The 22,234-nt window shown below is 45.1% G+C and overlaps 1 protein-coding gene across 3 annotated transcripts in view; it reads right to left on the bottom strand.

Annotated features, from left to right (window-relative positions):
* ADCY8 (adenylate cyclase 8) overlaps window positions 1-22,234 on the bottom strand; it is a 221,668-nt gene that overhangs the window by 35,179 nt on the left and 164,255 nt on the right. For 2 of the 3 annotated variants that reach the window (XM_021088905.1, XM_021088903.1), the window contains 3 exons: window positions 20,714-20,915; window positions 18,254-18,343; window positions 5,279-5,451 (listed from right to left, as the gene is read on the bottom strand). In XM_021088905.1, coding sequence (XP_020944564.1) covers window positions 5,279-5,451; window positions 18,254-18,343; window positions 20,714-20,915 — 465 coding nt within the window. The remainder of the gene's footprint in view (window positions 1-5,278; window positions 5,452-18,253; window positions 18,344-20,713; window positions 20,916-22,234) is intronic. The other variant, XM_021088904.1, reaches the window with a different exon arrangement.

Below are 22,234 nucleotides of genomic sequence, written 5' to 3'. Positions count from 1 at the left end.
AATGCCATTTCCTCGTCCTTCATGCAAAAATATATCTGTGCTTACAAATTTAGGATTCTATGGTTCAGACTGTTTGGTAACCTACTTTTGCACTTAGTACGTGTTACGAAAATAATTCTATGTAATGAAGCACTTTGCAATGTGAGTTTAATGCATCCATCCTCATCTATATTCAGGGTACCGTACATGATGTAATAGTCCTTGCAAGCTTTTTATCTTACAGGTAGAAGATGGAGGCCCAGGAGAAGAAGGCACTTTCTCAAGGTCACACAGTTGATTTGGGTCCCAGCCAGGACGAGAATTCACATTTCAGACACCAAGTTCAGAGCATTAGTCATTCCGTGTCTAATGCCAGATTTTAATGTAGCTATTAGTTCCCATTCCCCCCCTGCCCTGTGAAACCCAAAATAAACCAGCCAGTCTGAATTTATCTTTTGTTCCGTTGCAATCCTAATGGCTGCATTTGCTTAGAGCTGACTTTATGCCATACTTCTAATAACACTTTGCGTACACTGCCTGCTTTGTTATATCAACACTTAAAATCGTATATCCCTACTCTAGGAAAGAAGAGATTGAGACTCAGATGTTAAATGATACACTTCAACTCACAGGTCTAGTGAATGGTGAAGGCTGGCTATCCCTCCAGAGCTCAATGATGCTTTATTTCAGCAGCAACTGTGTCCTGCTACATGTACTTATTTGTAATTGCTTTGCCTCTAAGCTTTTTACGGTGTCTTATCCATCCACGATTCTGCAGGGCCTAACAATGCCCACAGCAAAGGTACGACACTTCAGTTCTGAAAGCAGCTCGTGCTTACAGGATGCGGACCACATGGTTTATGGGTAATGATGAGCCAAAATCATAAGGAAGTAGAGAGATGACACTTATTTTCCAGTGAATTAATAGTACAATGTGATTCCAAATGAGCTAGTATTTCTATTGGTCACTCATTCATTTCACATTTCATTCAACAAACATTTAATTGGACACCTGATGCTCTACTAAGTGCCAAAAATATGACCATGAATAATGACCCCTGCCCTCAAAAGCTCCTATTTTAATGAAAGAAGAAGCTATGGAAATTAATGAGTAGAACAGACAGAGATAAGGGCAATGATAAAAAAAATTTCTGTGCACAGATTAGAAAATGAAGAATGATCAAAGAGGGCTTCCGGAGGCAGGTGTCCTTGAGTCTGATGGACTGGAACAAGGTGGACATACATCAGGCTAAAGGACGTGTGTGCAGAAGCCTATCTGGTAAATAGCACATGGTTTTGCTTGGCTGGCACTGGGCTATAAAAGGTGATATGTGGATGTATAGGAGACAAGGCTGGAGGAGTCAGTGGGACTCCAAGGAGAGCTTCAAAGTTCTTGACAAACAGATTGAATTTCTAGCTCCTTAGAGGCAACAGTGAGCCCCTTAAGGATTGTAAGAAGGATAATGGATTGACCAGATGGCTTGAGGAGGGAGCTTGAGAGTAGAGGCTGGGAGATCAGGTGGGGTCCAGCGGTCCAGTGATGAGAGTAAGGATACTTGTAGAATGGCAGTATTTGTGGACTAGAAGGGGTCATTTCTGACAATAATCGTTAATATGAATCAAGTGTTTGTCTCTGCGGGGCCTTGTGCTGTTTCCATGATCGCATTTGGTGTCTCATCTATTCCCATCACGCAGGAACTCATCATCCCCACTGCACAGATGAGGACAACAGGGCTTCGAGAGGGTAAGTCACTTTTAATTACTTTGCTCAACATCACACAGCTGGTTGATGGTGGAGCTGGGATTTGAACACAGGTGGTTTAACCCCTAAACTCGTCTTCACAAATCTCATGATGTCGACTTCCTACAAGAGGCTGAGGAGGATGGATCTCCAGCCCTGCTAAGATATTGGAGTAAGGGCACCTTGCTTGTTTGAGGCTCAGCATCCTCCATAGAGGCAGGGGGTGTTGGGGAGGGGACCTCACGAGCAGATTGGGAGTTTGAAGCACTTGCGATCATATCGACATGGCTGCAGGCAGGCAGCCCCGTGCCAGATTCTCTGTACTTTCCCAGGTACCCGATCCCAAGAACAACCCGCAGAAATGCCTGAAACCAGGGTGAGCTGCTAGAGGGCTGGTTAAGTCCCAAAAGCAGGGGCAGACTGGCTGCCAAGTGGGCACAGTGACTACTGGCCCATTGATTTATGATGCTGAGCAGGCTCTTCCCTTCCTTACCAATTTAATTCTGTCGACAGCAGAGCGTGAGTCAATGCAAGACTAACCGATAATTGACCTTGAGTCAGGGAGACGCTGAGAAAAGCACTTGAACGTCAGCAGCAGTGACTCTGGGGTTGTGCTTATTTTCGCAATCCTAATGAACCATCTAACTACAAGCTCTTGCTTAAGAACTTAAAACAATTCAGAACTAAACCTCTCTCCTAAAAAGGAAGGAGAGGATAGGAATGAACAGACGCAGATCACCTACCGTGTTCTGGGCACTTTAGAGCCGCGTGTAGCCACACACTAGAATGTAATTATCCCACTTCACCGATGAGTAAATTGAGGTCCAGAGATGGGAAGGGACTTGCTAATGCAGTAGAGTCTGGATTTGAAGCTAAATCCCTGGCTTGCTCCATTAATGCTGTGTTTCCCTTTGAATGAATCAATTTAGATGGTTTAATTCTTATTTTCTTTCAAAGGTGGCCTAGTTTGTTCATATATCTCTTTACCCTCTTTAAAAAAATTAAATTTTTTTTTTTTTTGCTTTTTAGGGCCACACCCATGGCATATTCCCAGGCAAGTGGTTGAATCGGAATTACAGCTGCTGGCCTACACCACAGCCACAGCAATGTGGGATCTGAGCCACATCTGCGACTCACCCCACAGTTCATGGCAACACTGGATCCTTAACCCACTGAGCTAGACCGGGGATCAAACCCATGTCCTCATGGATACTAGTTGATCCGTTTCTGCTGCCACCACAATGGGAAATCCTCTTTGCCCCTTTTGTGCTGCTTTCTGCTTGACCATGGCTAACTGTTACCACAAATTATTTTACCTAATTTGAGACTGTTCTGATTTTCTTTGAACTCTGGGCGTGTGGTCAGAGATTCTTCATCTCGATTTAAGAAAGATGTATGCAGGGAGTTCCCATCATGGCTCAGTGGAAATGAATCTGACTAGCATCCATGAGGACACAGGTTCGATCCCTGGCCTTGCTCAGTGGGTTAAGGATCTAGTGTTGCCTTAGGCTGTGGCATAGGTCTCGGACGTGGCTCAGATCTGATGTTGCTGTGGCTGCGGTGTAGGCCAGCAGCTACAGCTCCAATTCTACCCCTAGCATGGGAATCTCCATATGCTGCGAGGGTGGCCCTAAAAAGCAAAAAAATAAAATAAAATAAAAAATTAAAAAATCAAATAGAGAGAAAGATGAATGCAGTATTTACAAAGATGGATTTTGGAGCCAGAAAGATGAGTTCAAATCAACTGTTACCTACTGGCTGAACCTCTCTGAGCCTGTGTTCCTCAGATTGTTGCTGTGAGGGTTAAAGAGGGTCATGATATAAAGTGGATGATGCATATGCATAACAGATGCAAATTAGTATCTAGGATTTATAAAGAACCTTTAAATATCCACTAAAAAAAGACGAACCGCCTCATAGAAAAACCAGACAAAGATATGACCTGGAAGTTTACTGAAAATGGTCAATCAACAACAAAAGATGCACAAACTTACTTATGATCAATGAACTACTCATGAAAATAGTGAGATAAAATTCACACTGATGAATTCAGTAAGACTTACAAGGACGACTGTTTGTAAGGAAGAAATTGCTCCAACCTTGTGGGAGAACTATTTGGCAATATTTTAAGAAGTGGAAATGCAGATACCTTACAATCCAGCAAGCGTGCTTTTAGACATAAACCCCAGGAGATATTTTCGATGATGGTCACTGAAGCATGGATAACCTTTTAATAGGTCAAAGGATAAATATATTTTGGTATGTTCACATGGCATAATACATATATTCAACAGCTAAGACAAATTAGATCTATAGATGTGAAACTGGATGGATCTAAAAACTATATTGCATTACAACACAAGAATTTTATCAATAACATGATACAGACATAATAAATATAAATAAAACACATGGATGAGATGGATATAAATTAAGTGCATTAGAAGTTGACTCTTGGGAGGAGGAGAAAAGGATGATATTGGGGAAGGGAATTTCAACAATATCTGAAATACTGTATCCTTTTAAAAAGGCAGAAGTAACCTGACTACTGGTTAGCATCGTTCATCTCCAGTGTATTCATAGATGTTCCCATGATTAGTATCCGGCACATGTTCTGAGGTTTCTGGAACTATCTTGACCTCATCTTTCTCTCAGACTGTTGGGCACATATTCTGGCCTCAGTGGGACCTACGTACTTCCCACCCTGGGGCCAATCAGCCTCATGCTCAGAGTCTGCTTCCTTCCATCACGTCCAGCCCCATGAAACTCCATAATGCAGGTGTGGGGTCTGGCTTCCTCCAGGGCTGCGGAAGTGGCCAAGTGACGTCACCAGGAAGTACATCCAGAGCATGAACAGTGACTGATGGGAGAAAGGAGCAGGAAGGAACCAAGGATTCCTACCCCCTCCTCTGCTTGGGACGCCTTCCCTCCCTCAGTGCCCACCCAGAGATATTCCAGCTGGACAAATGACCGCATCTCCGAGGCACCAGCTTCACAGTTCACGTGGTCAGCATAATACGGCATTAGCTCACATTTGCCTCCCATCTTGTTCGTCCTCACGTCCCTTTTCCTTCTCTCTTGCTGCTCTGGGTTTGCATTAGCACTTCATGCTTGCCTCAGGCTCTGTTCTCTAAGGAATCTAGGCTAATATATTATTTGGGGGGGTTCTATTTCAAAAATAACAAAATGCAAGGCATATAGGAAGTGCTCAGTGTGCAGTGTCTGCCATTATTAATTTTGCTACAGCAAAATTACAATCAGACCCTACAAATCTTGGTGCTATGAAAGTTGAAGGAATCTTATTAGATTTGGGGAGACCTGCGCTATGATTTAGTCCAAGGTTTAATTCATGAATTGGTCTGTAATGAATACACAGGATAAAACTTGAAAACTAGAGATTTTGCCTAGACTTGTAAGCCTGAGAGTGCATAGGATGAGAAACATGTCAATATGCAATCAATTGCCCAGATTCAGTAATTCTACATCCATCATTTCCCAGTGGTCCCACCTCCCACTGAAGGTCGAGCACTCTTTGAACACGCAGAGGGGGCCACTTACTCTCCACTGTGGTTCAGGTTGTCATAGCGCAGAAAGAGCCCTGCATAGATGGTCTCGGTCAGCAAGGCATAGATAGCAATCATGATCAGCAGCACAGCCAGCTTCAGGACGGAGTTCAGTCGGAGGAAAACTGCACAGGTCACCATGGCCAACACCCCCGTGAAGACGAAGTACTGGAAACAGAGAAGGTACGTGGTCAGACTCCGGGAATGGGGGAGAGTCATTCTCCTAATCATGGTGCCAGTAGGTTTCCTCATACAGATGATGTGGTGCATCGCCATTTGGAGGTCTCGGCCATCCACTCATCATTTCTTGCCACCACCCCAGGCTTCTGCTCCCTATTCTTGGGGAAACCATTTGCACCATTTCTCAAGCCAGAAAACTTGGTCTCATCTCTGTTGTCTTTCTTTCTCCCACATTCCATAGTCAGGTCATCCTAAGTCGGATCTGAGCTGTGTCTGTGACTACACCACAGCTCATGGCAATGCCAGATCCTTAGCCCCCTGAGGGAGGCCAGGGATTGAACCTGCATCCTCATGGATACCAGTCGAGTTCATTACTGCTGAGCCACTATGGGAACTCCAGATTTTCTTTCACTTTCAAACAAACGTTCTAGCCTCACTATGCACCAGCTGTCTCTCACAGCTGTTTCCCTACTGGCTCATGTCTCAGTGCTTTGCCTCTCCAGTGTCCTGTTTCTCAAATCATATCCATGTGACTAAGCCTTACTCCTCTGTCACGCATTAGCTCAGGTGTCCTCTCCTCTCAGAAGCCTTCGTGCCCATCTCCAGGTGCTTCTGGATTTGGCTTCCTTTCTCCATAGCATCCTTCATGGCCCTGCATGATAGGTGCCATCCTGTATAAGAAGCAGCTGCTCAATGGATCGGTGTGGAACCACTCAAGGGCTGTACCACTGGAGTGGCCACCACGTTTCGGTCCGCCCAACTAGATGTCAGCCCTTCGTAGGAAGCTCCTCAGCCCACGTCCCTTACAGAAGTATCCCACTGTATCATTCTGGATGGTAGGTTTGCATTCTATCCCGTAGGAAGCAAAAGAATAACCAGAGGCCCACTTGGTGGCAGCGCTTTGATTTTTATACACATTATCTGATCTAGTAATTTTCAAAGTAACTGTCAGGATGGGAATCATAATTTCCATTTTACAGGGGAAGAAACTGAGGCGTATGGAGCTTAAGGAAATTGGTCAAGTTCTCCTAATTAGAAAGTGGCACGTAGGGTACCTGGGAACAGCCTGTCCCTGCACATGAAACTCTAGTGCGAACCCTGGGCTCCAGGATTTCTAAAACCCAACCCGGCCTTGCCCTGCACGGCTCTTTCCAACAACTGGTTGTCTTTTCTCTCTTTTTACATGAAGAGACAGCCTCTGTATGGGCAGAGGAGACGGGTAAGAATTTCAGAAAATCCCTGAGCAGCTACCAAAGGTGTGATTGCTGATGTCTGAAGTCAAACGGACTCATTCACGGCTACTTCCATCACACGTGATATTAACAAATGTGGATGGTGCCCTGAGTTATTTCTACCCGAGGGCAGAGGACCAGTGCCTTTACAGTAGCCTCAGGAATGAATAAGGCACTGCCCTGCCCTAAAGGGGCCCAGTATCTGCGGACATCCTTAACTTTTGTTTCTTCCTTTCCTAATAAATCCAATTATGTCCTTGTCCCCAGTGGGATGATAAGCTTTCTTCCTCTCTCTCTCTCTTTTTTTTTTTTTGTCTTTTTGCCTTTTCTAGGGCCACACCCGCAGCATATGGGGTTTCCAGGCTAGGGGTCAAATCCGAGCTACAGCTACCAGCCGATGCCAGAGCCACAGCAACGCCAGATCTGAGCTGCGTCTGCGACCTACACCACAGCTCATGGCAATGCCAGATCCTTAACCCACTGAGCGAGGCCAGGGATCGAACCCGCAACCTCATGGTTCCCAGTCAGATTCGTTAAACACTGCACCACAACGGGAACTCCTTCCACTCTCTTTTAACACCTTCTATTGGTAAGATTTTTAGGTGAACTCATCTTGATGCCTCTGGGCAGGAGGCTGTGAGTGAAGTGAGCAGGTAATAATAAGTTTATTCCTTAGAGTTTATCTTTTCCATCCAGAGAATCTTCCAAGATCTTCCATTTTAACAAAGGGAGGGAGTTCCCGTCGTGGCGCAGTGGTTAACGAATCCGACTAGGAACCATGAGGTTGCGGTTCGGTCCCTGCGCTTGCTCAGTGGGTTAACGATCCGGCGTTGCCATGAGCTGTGGTGTAGGTTGCAGACATGGCTCGGATCCCGCATTGCTGTGGCTCTGGCGTAGGCCAGTGGCTATAGCTCCGATTCGACCCTTAGCCTGGGAACCTCCATATGCCGCGGGAGCGGCCCAAGAAATAGCAAAAAGACAAAAAAAAAAAAAAAAAAACAAAAAAACAAAGGGAGGAAAGAGGATCAGATCTGAGTGGTCCTGTTTTCTCGTTACCTGCATCACAACAAACGGCCGTGCACGGCTCTGTTGGTGCCAATTATGTATCCCTTACTAGGTCAAAAGCCATCAAAATGATTGTGTCCTTGGGCAAAAACTTATGAGGGCACAACAGTTAAGTTTTAAAAGTGTAATAAGCATTTTTTGTGTGCGTGCCTGTTGAAATCAAGGCATGGGAATTCGAAGAGACGGGAATTTGAAGAGATGGCCCAGGCCTAGAGGACACCATGCCCGGAAGGTGAAGCAGACATGGAAATGCCAACACATGGTGGGAAGTGATCTTTCAGCGATGCGGCCCCGTGTGGTATGAATACAGGGGCAGAAGGAGTGCCTTCTGTGGGGAGGAAGCAGATTTGGAGAAGGCTTTATCAGAGACGGAGTTTGAACTCGATCTCAAGGACAGATTGGATTTTACACGACAGAAGATGGAATGTGAAGAACATTCTGGGATGAAAGAATGGCGGGAAGTAAAAGGTATAAAGGAACAAGTCTCTAGGAGCGTGAATTCCCTGTATATTAGAACAGTACAGTTGATCACAAGGGGAACCAGTTAAGCTCCATATCTGTTCTCCTTTCTCTACCAAGATGTCTGAAAGTGCAAGCACTAAATAGTCATGCTTTCCCACCATGGATGAATGGATTTGATTTGATTTTTTTTTTTACAGGCCGCACACACGGTGTATGGAAGTTCCTGGGCCAGGGTCCAGTCGAAGCTGCAGCTGCTGGACTACACCATGGCCACAGCAACGCTGGATCCGAGAAGCATCTGCAACTTACACTGCAGCTTGTGGCAACGCCGGATGCTTCACCCACGGAATAGGGCCAAGGATTGAACCTGCATCCTCACGGACACCGTGCCAGGTTCTTAACCTGCCCAGCCACAGGAGGAACTCCTGGATCTTTCTCTTTTTGTTGCCTCAACCGATTGTGTAAGTGTGCTTTTGCCATTTCTGCCACCATCCTCCATTCCGTTGAAGGAATTACCCCTCTCACTGCCCGACGTGGTTTAGGTAACTTTCTATTTTAAAGTATAAAGTTGAACCTTCTGGTGATGCTGTGAACCACGAGACAGGAAAGGAATGAGGCCCCTGGAAAATAACATTAGGAAGTTTCCTCTGTTTCTTTTGCATCTTAAGTGACTAGTAGGGGAGGGACTAGGAAATGGGAGAAGAACAGAAGGGCTATGACTTTGCAACCGCTTTGTAGAAGCCTCGCTCTTCTGGCTGGATCTGGACCCAGAAATCGCGTGCTTCCTATAACTTGGGAGGATGCTGGATTCGATGCAATTACCAAGTTTCTGTTAAACAACAAATCGTTTCTGTGTTCTTTTCAGTTACTCCAGGAAGTTAGAAGGCCCAGAGTGTCCCTTGGATGGATCCTGGATGTAGGGGCTCAGAGCTGTGGCAGCACAGAAAGAGGAGGCAAAACCACACTGCAGAAACGCTCGTGTGTCTCATGGATAAGTGTGCACTTTTTTCCTACATCTCACAAGGAACGTGAATGGGTTTCATGTGTGTAATAGATTCATTAGATTAGTGCTTGAGACATAAGCTGTGGTGGGGAAGAGTGCAAGGCAGACTGTAATGGCAGGAGAAAAACTGAAGACTTAAAGACAAGGCAGGAGATCCACTCAGTAGACTTAGACGTCTCGAGTTAGACCGACCTAAGAGGTAAGAGGTGAGGCGGGGGTGAGAAGAAGAGAAGCGTCAGAAACGGTACTAAGATTTCCAGCTTGGATGAACTTAGGGAAAAACTGCAGAAAAAGGATGGAGGAAAGGGAATGCGTTTTAGGCCTCTCAAGCCTCAGGTACCAAAGGGATGACCAAGGAAGGCCATCTCGTGGGGTGGGCATGTACCAACATCTGAGGCTGAGGTTTGGAAGACATTTGGGGTCTCGAGACACACGTTGTCCAGGTGAACTCCCAGGTGTGCACGACACCACCCATGAAGAATATAAAAAATAAAGCCAGATGAGAGGCTAAATGTTAGAGGCTAGCATAGGTGAAGGGCTGTGGAAGAAGACAAGTAAGAACGTTGATTGGAGACTGTTGGGGGCAGGAGGAGGGGAAGTAGGAGATAGTAGTGAAAAAACATCACGGTTCAAAAAATAAAAATCTCCATAGACAGAGGTTCTGAGAGGAACATTTAAATGGCAACAGAGAAAATGTTTTCAAAATAATTTAAAACTGGAAGGCAGGACATAAAATTTTATGTATACTCTCATTACAACAATGCACACAGATATGATAGAGCATTTAATAAATGGTTGTTTTCTGTACTGGCCTCTCATCTGAGAGTAACATGCAATATCAAATGAGTCCCTGTATTCCCAAGAATTTGTATCCCATATAGTAATGGGGTGCTCTGCTTCTTCCTAGATTTAAAAAAAAAATTGTTTTTGTCTTTTTTTTAGGGCCACACCCGAGGCATGTGAAGTTCCCAGGCTAGGGGTCAATTGGACTGCAGCTGCCAGCCTACAGCAACATGGGATCTGTGCCACATCTGTGACCCACACCGCAGCTCATGAAAACAATGGATCCTAACCCACTGAGCAGGGCGAGGGATCAAACTCTCGTCCTCGGGACACTAGTTGGGTTTGTAACCTGCTGAACACAACAGGAACTCTGGAAATAAGCATTTTACAAACTAAACCATGCACTGGTGATTCTGTAGCTGGGGAGTGAGGACCCGCTGGGCACCAAGGATTGTGTCAGGCTGGAAGGCACGGTGTTACTGTCAGGACAGTGTCATGATGCACCATAAACTGCCTTGGCGATCCGTGCACATTTTCCTCTTAGAAGAGGAGGACGAAGAAGAATCTTACAAAATGATCACTCGACATGGGGCCTGAGCATCCGTCCACACAAGTTGTGTACACTGGAGCGTCTGTGCCTCTTTGGTTGCTGCCCAAATCCCAAGGCATCGTGAACTCACAGAACAAGAAGGAGAGAGAGCAAGTGATTTTTAGGAGTCACGGTCATTCCAAGAAAGGATCCCAACCTCCCGATTCACACAACTGTAAGTGTTGGTACAATGGGCACAGTGAAGGGAGCACGGGCTAGCAAACAGAGGCTGCTCTGCTTCTCCCTGACCCCTGGCTCCCCACTCGGTCCAGGAATGAGGCTGTCATGAAGCTGGGGTCACTGAGTGGACATAATTGATTTGATTCTCCCAGCTGTATACCGGCTTGTATTAGGGAGGGGCAAAGGGGCATCTCGCATGTGTGGGATGCTACGGAACAATCTTACTGTGCTTTGGCTTATTCTAGATCCTGGTTTCCATGGCTCACCTCCCCCCGGCCCCCCAGTGTTAGAGGAAGAATGATGAATGTGCTCTAGCTCATTACAGTTACGAACTTAGAGCTGTCAAACCTGCATTTAAATTCCGCAAGCATATATGATGTTCATGTCTGACTTGGGCGGAGGGTAGAATTTTCCGATTATTTCCTAGAAAAGACTGCAGCCCAGTTACTATTTTAACCTCGTAATCAGTCACAGGAAGGTGTATCTATGCTAATAATGTCCTCAAATGATGACCCTCCCAGGATAACTATGAAGCAAAACTTAATTAACAAGCAGGCAAATAGCTCGTTCTCATGAAAGGCACTAGATATATTTTGTTACATATAAGGGTGATGCTTCTCTTGAAGATGCTTATTGGTCAATTCAGTGTAGTCACCTTGGGGGACTCTGTGCTTATCTTAACTGTGCTTCTGTGATGACTGAGCTCAGATCTCTGTAAATTATCTTCCGAGTCCATTTTTGAAAAACACCCAAAAGGAAGTCTCTCCGTATTGGACCCCTAAAGAGTGATGCCCAGCCAGACTATGCATCCTGGTGACTTTCAGAAATTAAACGTGTTCCCAGAGGAGAGCGATTCGATAGTGCTGAGCGTACGTAGGAAGTCGCTTCTGTCAACTAAAAACAATTAGAGAAGAGGAGCATGGCAGCATCTTTGGACTAAGTGTATGCCCTCTAAGGTCACTCCCTTGGCCTGGGCAACACGTGAGGCTCTGGAAGGATCTGGCTCCCCGAGAACAATCCGACTCAGGTGGTCGCCACTGTGTAAATACCTGATAAGCCCAGGAGATCTATATTACTATGAAATTGTGGCCTATTCAAATTTTCAGTCAGATGCTATACATGCGATTATATATATAATCTCATGTCTAGAGAATGAAGCCTTGGGCTGCTTTGTTTTTTTTTTTTTTTTTTTCATTTTTGTTATATCCCTGTCTTCTTCCTTAAATTCAAATCTCTACTTGGACAGGCGCTATTTACCCTTTGTTACCAAAGTCTTCAAGAAAGAAAGGGAGAGAAGAGAGAAACTAACATTGAATGAGTGCTTTATGTACATTGCCTCTATTTGTCACCCCAACAATCTTATAAGATAGGTATTCCTAATAATTCCATTATATAGATAAGGAAACCAAGGCTCAGAGAGGTTACGTGACTTGCCCCAGGCCACACAGCTAGTAAATGGAGGAAGAAGAGTGCTTATTCATTCTATGTCACCACATGGCTCTGTCATTCAAGCCTATTCTGTTTCCCAGGCACAACTCGTGCCTCCAAGTCTTTGGTTTTTAGATCACATCGTGTTATTACGGCTTTTGGTTCTTTGTGGGGAAAGACAATTTCAAAAATTAATTATCATTTGGGAAAAAAAAAACGGAAGGATCGCCTCTACGTATTTAGCCATAATATAAAATTTGCTCAGTATAGAAGCAAAATGAGCTTATATAATATCCCTCTGTTCAAGTAGAAAAAGTTCTGAAATTACAATGGAGCTATTTGATGCTTATTCTTTGTTTGAATTATTTGGTGGGCCTGCCACTGTGGAAGTTTGGGGAAAATTTCATTTTATCCTGAATACCAGCTGGGGTTTTTAGACCTCAGTGCATATGCATTTTCCAACAAAATCACTCAGGGTTCCGACTGCTGCCTGAGGAGTTAACCAGAGAAGTGAAGGCAAGAGTTCAGGGGCGCACAGATTTTAACAGTCATTTTTGGACTTAAAAAAAATCTGCTTGTATGTTTTATTATCACGGAGTCTCTCCTCTCTTCTAATTGTTTCTATTCCTCTTTCTTTTAAAATTTATTTTTGCTCCTCTGGCTTTTACCCTCCTTTTGTCTTCCCCTTTTAATTTCCCTTAGCTTTCTTCTCTCATCTTCATCATCATGACAGATATTTAATGAGCATTTATCATGTTCCAGAAGCTCAGTAAGTGTACACATGCATTCTCTCCATCTAAGTCTCATGATAACCCCGTGGGGTAGGCATGGTAATTGTCCCTAGTGTGCAAATGAGGCTCAAAGAGGGTAAATAAGTTGCTCCAAACGACAGTATAAGCATCAGAGCTGGCATTTAAACCAGAATTTTCTGACTACAGGTTCCAACAGACTCTCTAATTCTGCTTCCCCTTCTCTTCCTCTGTTGGGCTTCCTGATTCCTCTTTTGTACTTAATTTTTAAAATAGCTTTACCGAGTTATGATTGACCTTCAATGAGCTGCATCTAACACATCAAATTTGATAAGCTTTAGTAGTTGCACACATCCATGAAACCATCAAGAAAATGAGTTTCATTGTATCCCTTTATAATTCCTCCCTCCTACATCCTCACCCCTCCTCCCCAGGCAACCACTGATGTGCTTCTGTTATTAGTATCAATTTGCATTGTCTGGAATTTTAGATCAATGGGACCATACGAATGCATACTTTTTGTTTGGTTTGCTTATCTTCCTCAGCATAATGATCTTAGGATTTATCCATGTTATTGCACATGTATCAGTAGCTCATTTCTTTCTGCTGATGAGTAGTACCCACTGGATGGATACTCCGCAGTTTATTTATCCTTTCATCTATTTAGAGACATTTGGGTTGTATTACAAGAAGGCTGCTACGAACATTCTTTTCTAAGATCAATATAACTTCATCATATTTTCTAATATAAAATATTTCTCATTTTTCAAAACAAGCAGTTTTTTTAAGGAACAAGATGCTCACCCTAAAGAGAAAACTAAGATTTATTTCTTTCGAGAAATTTATCCCAACTAAAAGATCGATGGCCCTATGTGTTTATTTCATTATCTTATTGTATTTATTTTCATGTTTGTAACACAAGAAATAGACATTTTGATCTTTAAAAAAGAGGAAAAGTCTGCTTAGACTTTTGGTCTTACGTGGAGATTTTTAAAGGACGACCTAGAGGAGCATCTAATCTAGGGCTAATCCTCACACACTAGTGAAGCAAGACGCTTCCATTTGCTCTACCTGATGTCTCACGAGTGATGCTTGTCTTCGGTCTGGCTGGTGGGAAAAGACACGATTCCCAGCCCTGTGTGACTGCCAGGCCCTGGTCCTTCCAGACAGTTCTTTCCCAAGCATTGTTGAGTTTCCCCACATGCATGCACTGATCGGACTCTTGTAGATCTCCGAGTTTTTCTCTCTCTGCAACTCTTCTCTCTGGTAGTGAGTCCTGCAAACTCCAGTCACCTTGGTCCCCCCAGATTCTCAGCTCTGTCTCCTCAAATCAAAAAGTGCACAGGGTTCCACCTGGGTTCTCTCCACCTCAAGCACAGTCTGAAAACTCTCTGAAAATAAGACAAAGCTCAGGCAATCACGGGGCTCACTTAGCCTGCTTCTTATCTTTCAACACCTGTTAGCCAGTGTCTTGAAAACTACTGTTTCATCTATTTTGTTTGTTTGTTTTTAGTGGTTTCACGTGGAAGGGGCAAATCTTGTCTCTGCCACTCCATTGGAAATACATTTTTTTCCTTCCTTTTCAGCTGTGGCACCTGTAGCATATGGAAGTTCCCAGGCCAAGGACTGAATCTAAGTTGCAGCTGTGACTTATGCCACAGCTGCGGCAACATCAGATCCTTGACCCCCTGGCCTGGGCTGGGGATCAAACCCACATCACCGCACGGACAATGCCAGATCCTTAACATGCTGTGCCACAGCAGGGGAACTCCTTTATCTTTTTGCTGTTGTTGTTAAGAAAAATAATTCACCAGGTTGTGGGCTCTGTCCTGTGCTGGGCCCTTTGGGTAATGTTGACTGATTATACAATACTGTCTTTTCTCCTTAAAGCAATTTGTAAATTGGAAGGGTTGGAAGAAGGTCCTAGCTGGATAAATAAATTATTTCTTTTTTTATTAAAGATGGAGTGTGAGTACTAAGATGATGCTTTAAGGGCATGTGAGATGGCAGGAAGTCATCTGAAGGGACTGGGTCCACCAAAGAGCACATTTAGAAAAAGAGAGGCTCGAAGGCTGGGTAGGACCTGCACACATCAGGGAGAAATGAGAGAAAGTGCCAGAGTCCAAAGACACAGGGGATTATACCTTGAGGGAAACTGGCGCTCAGGGATCCTTGAAACCATAGCATACTCTGACTGCTCTTGCAAGTATAGTTGACTCCTCATTCAAATGTGCCAGAGCCTATTAGAAAGGGGCTCGATTGTGAAGTGACGGTCCTCCCATTGAGCCCCCCAAGAACCACCTGCTGGTGTTTGAGATGATGACACAGGGTTTGTGCCTGTGATGGTCTTGCACCTGACACAGGTCTCTTTGTTCCCCTAGACTACTTGTCAAATCATAGTTGGAATACGGCTTTCTTCACTGTCATTTCCTATATCTTCACTCCTTTTTTTTTTTTTTTAAGCAATTGGCAAGCTCCAGTTTAGAAATAAACTAGATGTTGTACCATATATCACAACAGCCTCTTATGTTTCTGTCCCATCAGCCGCTTAACAACCTATTTCGGGACTGAGAATCATGTCTCACGGGTGAGGTAGAGACGTCAGGTATACAGATGAGGAAGCCGAGGCTCAGAGAGAGGAAATGATTTGCATGGGGCCACACACTTGTGAGGGATGGGAGGTGGTTGTGCAGATTAAGCCTTTTAGAAGGTTTGAATGTCTGATTGGTTCTAGTTTGGTAGACAAATCCTCAGGTAGAGAAGGACAACCAGAGAGATCAGGATAGCACATGGTGGGTCAAACCAGGTTGCTGAAGTAGCTGCTGATGGAAAGAGTCCTGATGCCCGCATTTTAGGCCAATGGGACTCCTGAACCCGAGAGGATGTTAAGAGTTGGCAAACTTTGTCTCTCAAGGGCCAGACAGCAAATAGTTTTGGTTTAATGGGCCACACCACCTCTGCTGCAGCTACTCACCTCTACCACTGTATTATTATAAAAGCGGCCATAGACATTGCTGACAAATGGATATGTCTGTGCCCCAATAAAACTTTATTTACAAAACAGGTGGCAGGCGGAATTTGGCTTGTGGCCATGATTTGCTGACTCCTGGGCAAAGTGATCTTTTGTCCGTGGGATGAAAATATTAAAATTCTGATTCATTTATTTCATTTTGCTTTTCAACATTTCTATTTTATGAGTATGTTTCATAATGTGCATGATATGTTAGCACAGTGGTATAGAGATGTAACTGATAGATAAATACATACCCATGGTTTAGTACTCAAAACCTTGTTACTTAGCAAAGGAATCATGGCTGACGTTTAACCAGAAGATACTTTGTGGCAGGTCTGGCTCCAACTATACATGGATGAATTCACTTAATCGTCACAACCACTCATAAGAAAGATATTTCTTTCATCCTCATTTTGCAGGTAAGGAAATGGGAGTGCAAGGATGAAACTATATGATCCAGAAGCATATCCACCACTTTCTTAGGCCTGGGAAATTCATGAATGCTGAGGTCCTGAGTTTGGGAGTTCAAGCTTGGGACCAAGGGTATTGATATGGTTTTTTTTTTTTTTTAAGATTTTTATTTATTCTATTATAGTTGGCTTACAACATTCTTCTACACAGTGTTGATTCAGAAGCCCAGAATAATACTTCACGAACACCAGCTTTATGTCAGACCACATGTTAGAAACACAACTTTTGCCAGCTCATCTAGGTAGGCACCTTGAGAATGCAACATTCCTTAACTCCACCATCGCCATATGAGGAAGGTATTATTTTTCCCATGTTACAGATGAGGAAGCTGAGGTTTAGCGAGAGCATGAACTGATTCAAGAGTCTATTGCTAGCAAAGGCAGGGGCTCGGTTGGGAATGAAATCTAGCTTGTGCCTAACTCTAGAATATCTGAATCTTGGCCACCTTACTGCCTCTCGGGACATTCTTCATGCCCTCCAAACCAAAGATGTTCTCAGGGAGCTAGTGTCCCACAGAGTCCACACAATCAGAGCTTGCTCCTATCTTGAGGACAGGAAGTCCAAGAGCATGTGGTCTGCCCTTTGCAGCCCCCAAACTAGAGCTGGTCCCATTCCATCCAGGACGTCCTCAAGAAGAGCCTCATTCCTCCCTAGGGATGGAACGTGGATTCAGAAGCTTGAGCTCAAGAATAAGCCAGATTGGGTTTGAACTGCAGGACCAAATCTTGATGACTGATTGGAAAAGGGGAGCACAGGAAGAAGGAAGGATGGAAAGAAGTGAGAAAGAATGGAAGTTGGGCAGGAGTGGCACTGAGCAAATGACTTTCTGAGGCTTAGTTTCATCATCTATAACACAGAGGTGGGAACAGCCTCTCCTGTGTGTTCCCTGAAGATGTGTTCATGTTCTGCATACCAAGCAGATGATCTATACCCAGTCAGGGCTGAGGCTTTCTCTCCTTTTCAGAACACCTCTCAGACCAATCCTGGAACCTAGGTTGAGATAACACAGTGCCTTTTTTCCAGCATATGTTAGAGGAGGGCTCAGAGAACGAAAATCTCCCCGGGGTCCTCAGGGGATAGGGTTGGCCTGGGATCAGCTGCCTTCCCTTTGACTCAGAACTTACATCTCAACATATAAAGGTCATGGCCTACCAGAGCCAAAGGCTGTCCTTTGCCTGATCCCTTAGGCTGGCCTCAAAGCCCAGGTCTGGACCAGCGGCTGTAAGGCCAAGAGAGGGTCAGACTTATAATATGATGGTGGGTGTCCTGTTAGGATACTTTGTGAGTCTGTGGGACTCTGGGTACTTTCTTTACCACTTTGATTTATGCTTTGTTGTTTTCTATGTCGTGACTTACTACTTCCTTCTTTCCTTCTCTTTCCCCTTCCTTTCTTCCTTCCCTCCTTCCTTTTCCAATGAAGCAGACTCTGAGCAACAACTCAATGCTCTGCCCTATACTGGAGACATGGCCCATTCTGCTATAGGGTTTTAAGATGAGTTAGGGGAAATGAGAAGGGAAGAGAAAGCAAAGGGGAAGAGGAAAGTGATAGAAGGAAAAGTGAAGAAGAAAGAAGAGGAGGAGGACGCATCAGGGAGAGAGCCATGGAACGAGAGGCAGAGGAAGAGCAGAAGAAGCAAGGAGGGAGGGAGGGCAGGAAAGGGGAAGACGAAGAAAGGCGGGAGGAGGCGGCAGAGGAGGGAGAGCAGGCCTCGGGCGTGCTAGCGTGTCTAGGGCCCTTCAGCCAGTCCCGCTGATTGGGAGCTGGTGAAGATACCTAGGCCCCAGTCTCACCAAAGGGAGCTCAGGAATAAATACCTCTGGGTAGGAGCAGATATCTGTAAACACAGCTGAGGAATTGAAAGTCAGGTTCTTCAAGGGTATCGACTTGTCAAAATCACACCACAGCTGCGGATTGAGAAAAAAAAAAAAGAACAACAAGAAACAAACAAACAAAAAAAAACAACAACACAGGAACAACAAAGTCAGTGTGAGCTGGAGACGGAGTCTTGTGCTATCACTGCTGGGCTGTGGCGAACACCGGGGTGGACCAGGCCCTAGAGGACTTCATTTCCGAAGGAAGTTCCAGCTGGGATCTTCCTTTTCATTTTTTCTTTTTTCTTTTGTCGTTTTACGGCTGCACCTGCAGCATATGGAGGTTCCCAGGCTAGGGGTTGAATCGAAGCTGCAGCTGCTGGCCCATGCCGCAGCCACAGCCACATAGGATTCGAGCCGTGTCTGCGACCTACGCCACAGCCCACTGCAACACTGGATCCTTAACCCCCCTGAGTGGGGCCACGGATCAAACCCGCATCCTCATGCATACTAGTCAGCTTCTTAACCCACTGAGCCACAACAGAAACTCTCTTCCCTTTCATTTTAAAGAAAGTACTGGCTTGGAAAAAAACACTTGCAAAGCCAGTCACGGAACCAGGGTAAGATGGGGCCAGGTGTTGGCCCCGTCACGTAGGGTCGCTGGAGTGTGCTTGTGGGGCTTGGCAGAGAGAGCCAGGTGGCAGGAGACGAGGTCTGGGGGGACACTCACAGCCTGTCTCCCCATCAACAGCTCGGTGGATTCGAGGGATCTGAGGGGGCATGCTTTCCAGAAAGACTCTTAGCATGGGTGGGTGGGTGGGGAGAGGTAAGTGGGCATTTCCTAGGCCAGAAAGGACTTCAGCAGACTTGGTGGCACTCAGAAAAGAACAGCTACCGTTGGCTGAATGCCTACGCCATGCCACACACGTTGTACACAAAGGGCTCACAACCACCTGGTGATGCAGCTACTACTTTTATCCCCATTTTACAACTGAAAAATACGAAACTCTGAGAAGTAAAGTAACTTGTCCAGGGTCTCTGAGCTGACAAGTGGTGGAGCTGAGATTGGAATGCAGGTCTATCTGACTCCAAAGCCTCTGAACTTCCTCCCACACCATTGTGGTGTGGTTGGGCCCCAGAGCTAACCCTGACCTAGAGAGTCATTGGGTTTATTTCCAAATCCTGCACCCTGCAAACATCTGACTCATCCAGACGTGAGATCCTGGCTACAACTTCACAGTCCGTGATCTGTGATGCGAAGGACCACCATGTTTGATGGGCATAATCTATCAAATATTCATTAGAGGGCAAATCTAACTAAATGATGGTTTCCCTTTTCTTGATCCATAGACACCTTTACGACAGGGATGACCAAAGAGCTTGAGTAGTATAGATGCTAGGTAATTAGCGGGTAATTTGGACAATGGATTTCAGGCAGCATAAGCCTCCAACTTACAGGCTGATGCTGGTGGGCATCCAGAGTTTGAGCCCTTGCACTCTTGGAGACCCTCCCTTAGGTCCAAAGGGCACAATGACGGTTTCAGCCGCAAGATGATGACTCAACTAGCCTCCTTCCATGTTTAGAACCTGGAATCAGGTAAACCTCTCCTAAAACCTAGATCCCCAAATCATGGACAACACAGACTATTCAGATAGACACAGAAAATGCCTGCAGCTACCATGTTATGATTCTAGAGAGAAGATAAAATCATTGAAGCATGGATCACCAAATGAAAAGCAATGATCAATATGGCAGTTGGAGATTTATCTGAGTCCGATGTGTCCCATCCAATATAAACTCTTAGAATGTAATAGGCAAGATGCTCGACCTTCCTGAAATGCAGTTTCCTCATCTGTTTCATGGGAACAATAATACCTACCTGTGGCACATAGTAGGTGCTCAGTAAATACAGCTATTTATTTCCATTCACCCCGGCCCCCACTCCCAGAGATACGATTTGGTATACGAGAATGAGCATGAGTCATGGAGTCAGACAGACCTTATTAGCAAGTTATTTCATGTCTCTGAGCCTCAGTTTCCTCAGCCATAAAGTGGGGATAATGAGACTTACCTCACGGGGTTTATGTGAGGATTAAATACAGAAAACACATGCAACTCTTGCTTCAGTGCATGGCACATAACAGGTGGATTCTTAAGAAATGGTAATTCCTGTTCGTGAATCTAATTGACCACTGACAGTACAGAAACTTAAGGGCATTTGGAGCTCCTTTAGAGCAAATAGCCTTCCTTGCTGGAAAAAAAGACAATTTTTCACCAGTAAAATGCACGGTTCTGACAGTACAGCCACATGTTCCTTCTCTATCCCTGAGCTTGGGACTGGACGAGGCACAGGAAGGTAACTGGTACCCAGGAAGGCAATGCAAGAAGCTGCAGGTTCCATAAACTCTTGGTTCCTGGCTACATACTAGATACCAAGGGGTTGGTGGGCTTGGAGTGCTTACGATATTTAGGATGGCGCCCAGGAAATTAATCAGGATGGAAGCAAAGATGATGACGTTCCTGGCCAAATAGGTCTCGTTAATCCAACAGCAGGTTTTCCGGAGGACCAGGGGCAAACACTTATAATCCTCTGCCGTGGTGATGAGGACCAGCGCCGAGTGCAGCATGATCAGGATGGAAAACTGGATGACCATGGGCATCACCCTGCAGGGAAACACACACCGTTGGGTCACGTGGCATTAACCGCCGGGTCACGTGACACCTCTGGTACACATTCACAATCGACCTTCCCCACCTGGCCTCCAACAATTCCGCTAAAGCTCTGTTTGCTCAAGGAAAAGGGCTAGTAACAGGAGACGTCATTAAAAAACTATACCCATCCCTAGACTATTCTATTGAGAGACTCTGTAATGAACACCGAATATTTGGCTTGATCTATTGCTTCTGCCCAATTTTTTAAATTCTTTTCTCTCTAGGCAACTGTGGCCAAAGCGACTCACCGCTGGAATGTCATCTCAGTCCTCTGGCCGTGGGAGAGACCAGTACGCCCTTCCCTCTTCAAGGTGAGTTTTAGGACACACTTTCCCTCTTGCTCTGATGCTAAGAACTGAACTTGGCCTGTCTCCAAGCTGCTCGGTTTGGCTAGTGATTACCGTGGTTTTCACAGAATATACTCTACATGCCATGTGGGACATGGGTATGTAGAACTCATCCCTGCCCGAGGCCACAATATCACTCCCAACTATACGTCTTGAGCTTCGAAGTTCAGTCCCACCGCAGCTCCTGCCTATTGGGAACCTCTGTTGGGTGGCAGGCAGTGATCTAAAACCCCATCCCTGGAGGCATCTGCTTCCTCTCCTCATCAGCTGTCTTGTCACCAGGCTTCTTCTCTATTCCCTACCCAGTCATTTGTGTCCTCTGCTGGCACCACTAGTTTTTCTACCTCTTTTTTAGCCAGAGACCTGCTGCATGTTAAATGGTGCCGTAACGGACATGGTGGGAGATTTAATATTCGTGTCTTTCTCTATAAAGTGAAGTTCATTCATTTGGCTTTACTATTTTGGCTGGAGCTCAATAAAAGCACATTTAGTGAATGAAGTTGAACCCACCGACCCATTCTTTTTTGGCTGCACCCATCACATGTGGGTTTCTGAGCCAGGGATGGAACCCACACCACGGCAGCAACACAAGCCGCTGCAGTGACGGTGCTGGATCCTTAACCATCTGAGCCACAGGAGAACTCTAAACCCACCTTCTAACACTATCTCTTCCTACCCTTTTGCCTGAATTTTCTTATTCATTATTAATAACACTAGTGACATATTGAGCTCTGATTATGTGCTGGGCACTCTCTATGTAATACCTCATTTCCATTCCTCAGAACAAACCTCAGAGGTCTATTGATCTCTTTTTTTTTTCCCACATAAAATTTTAAGGCTCAGAGAGGAGCAAATTCCCAGGAGCTACTACTTACCGAGTTGGTAAGTGTTAGAGCTAGGATTTAAAGTCCACCCTGCCTTGTC

This window comes from Sus scrofa, chromosome 4 (genome assembly GCF_000003025.6).
Source record: "Sus scrofa isolate TJ Tabasco breed Duroc chromosome 4, Sscrofa11.1, whole genome shotgun sequence".
Taxonomy (NCBI): domain Eukaryota; kingdom Metazoa; phylum Chordata; class Mammalia; order Artiodactyla; family Suidae; genus Sus; species Sus scrofa.
The sequence above is the reverse complement of the archived record's forward strand: the minus strand, read 5'-3'. Positions and strand labels throughout refer to the sequence as shown.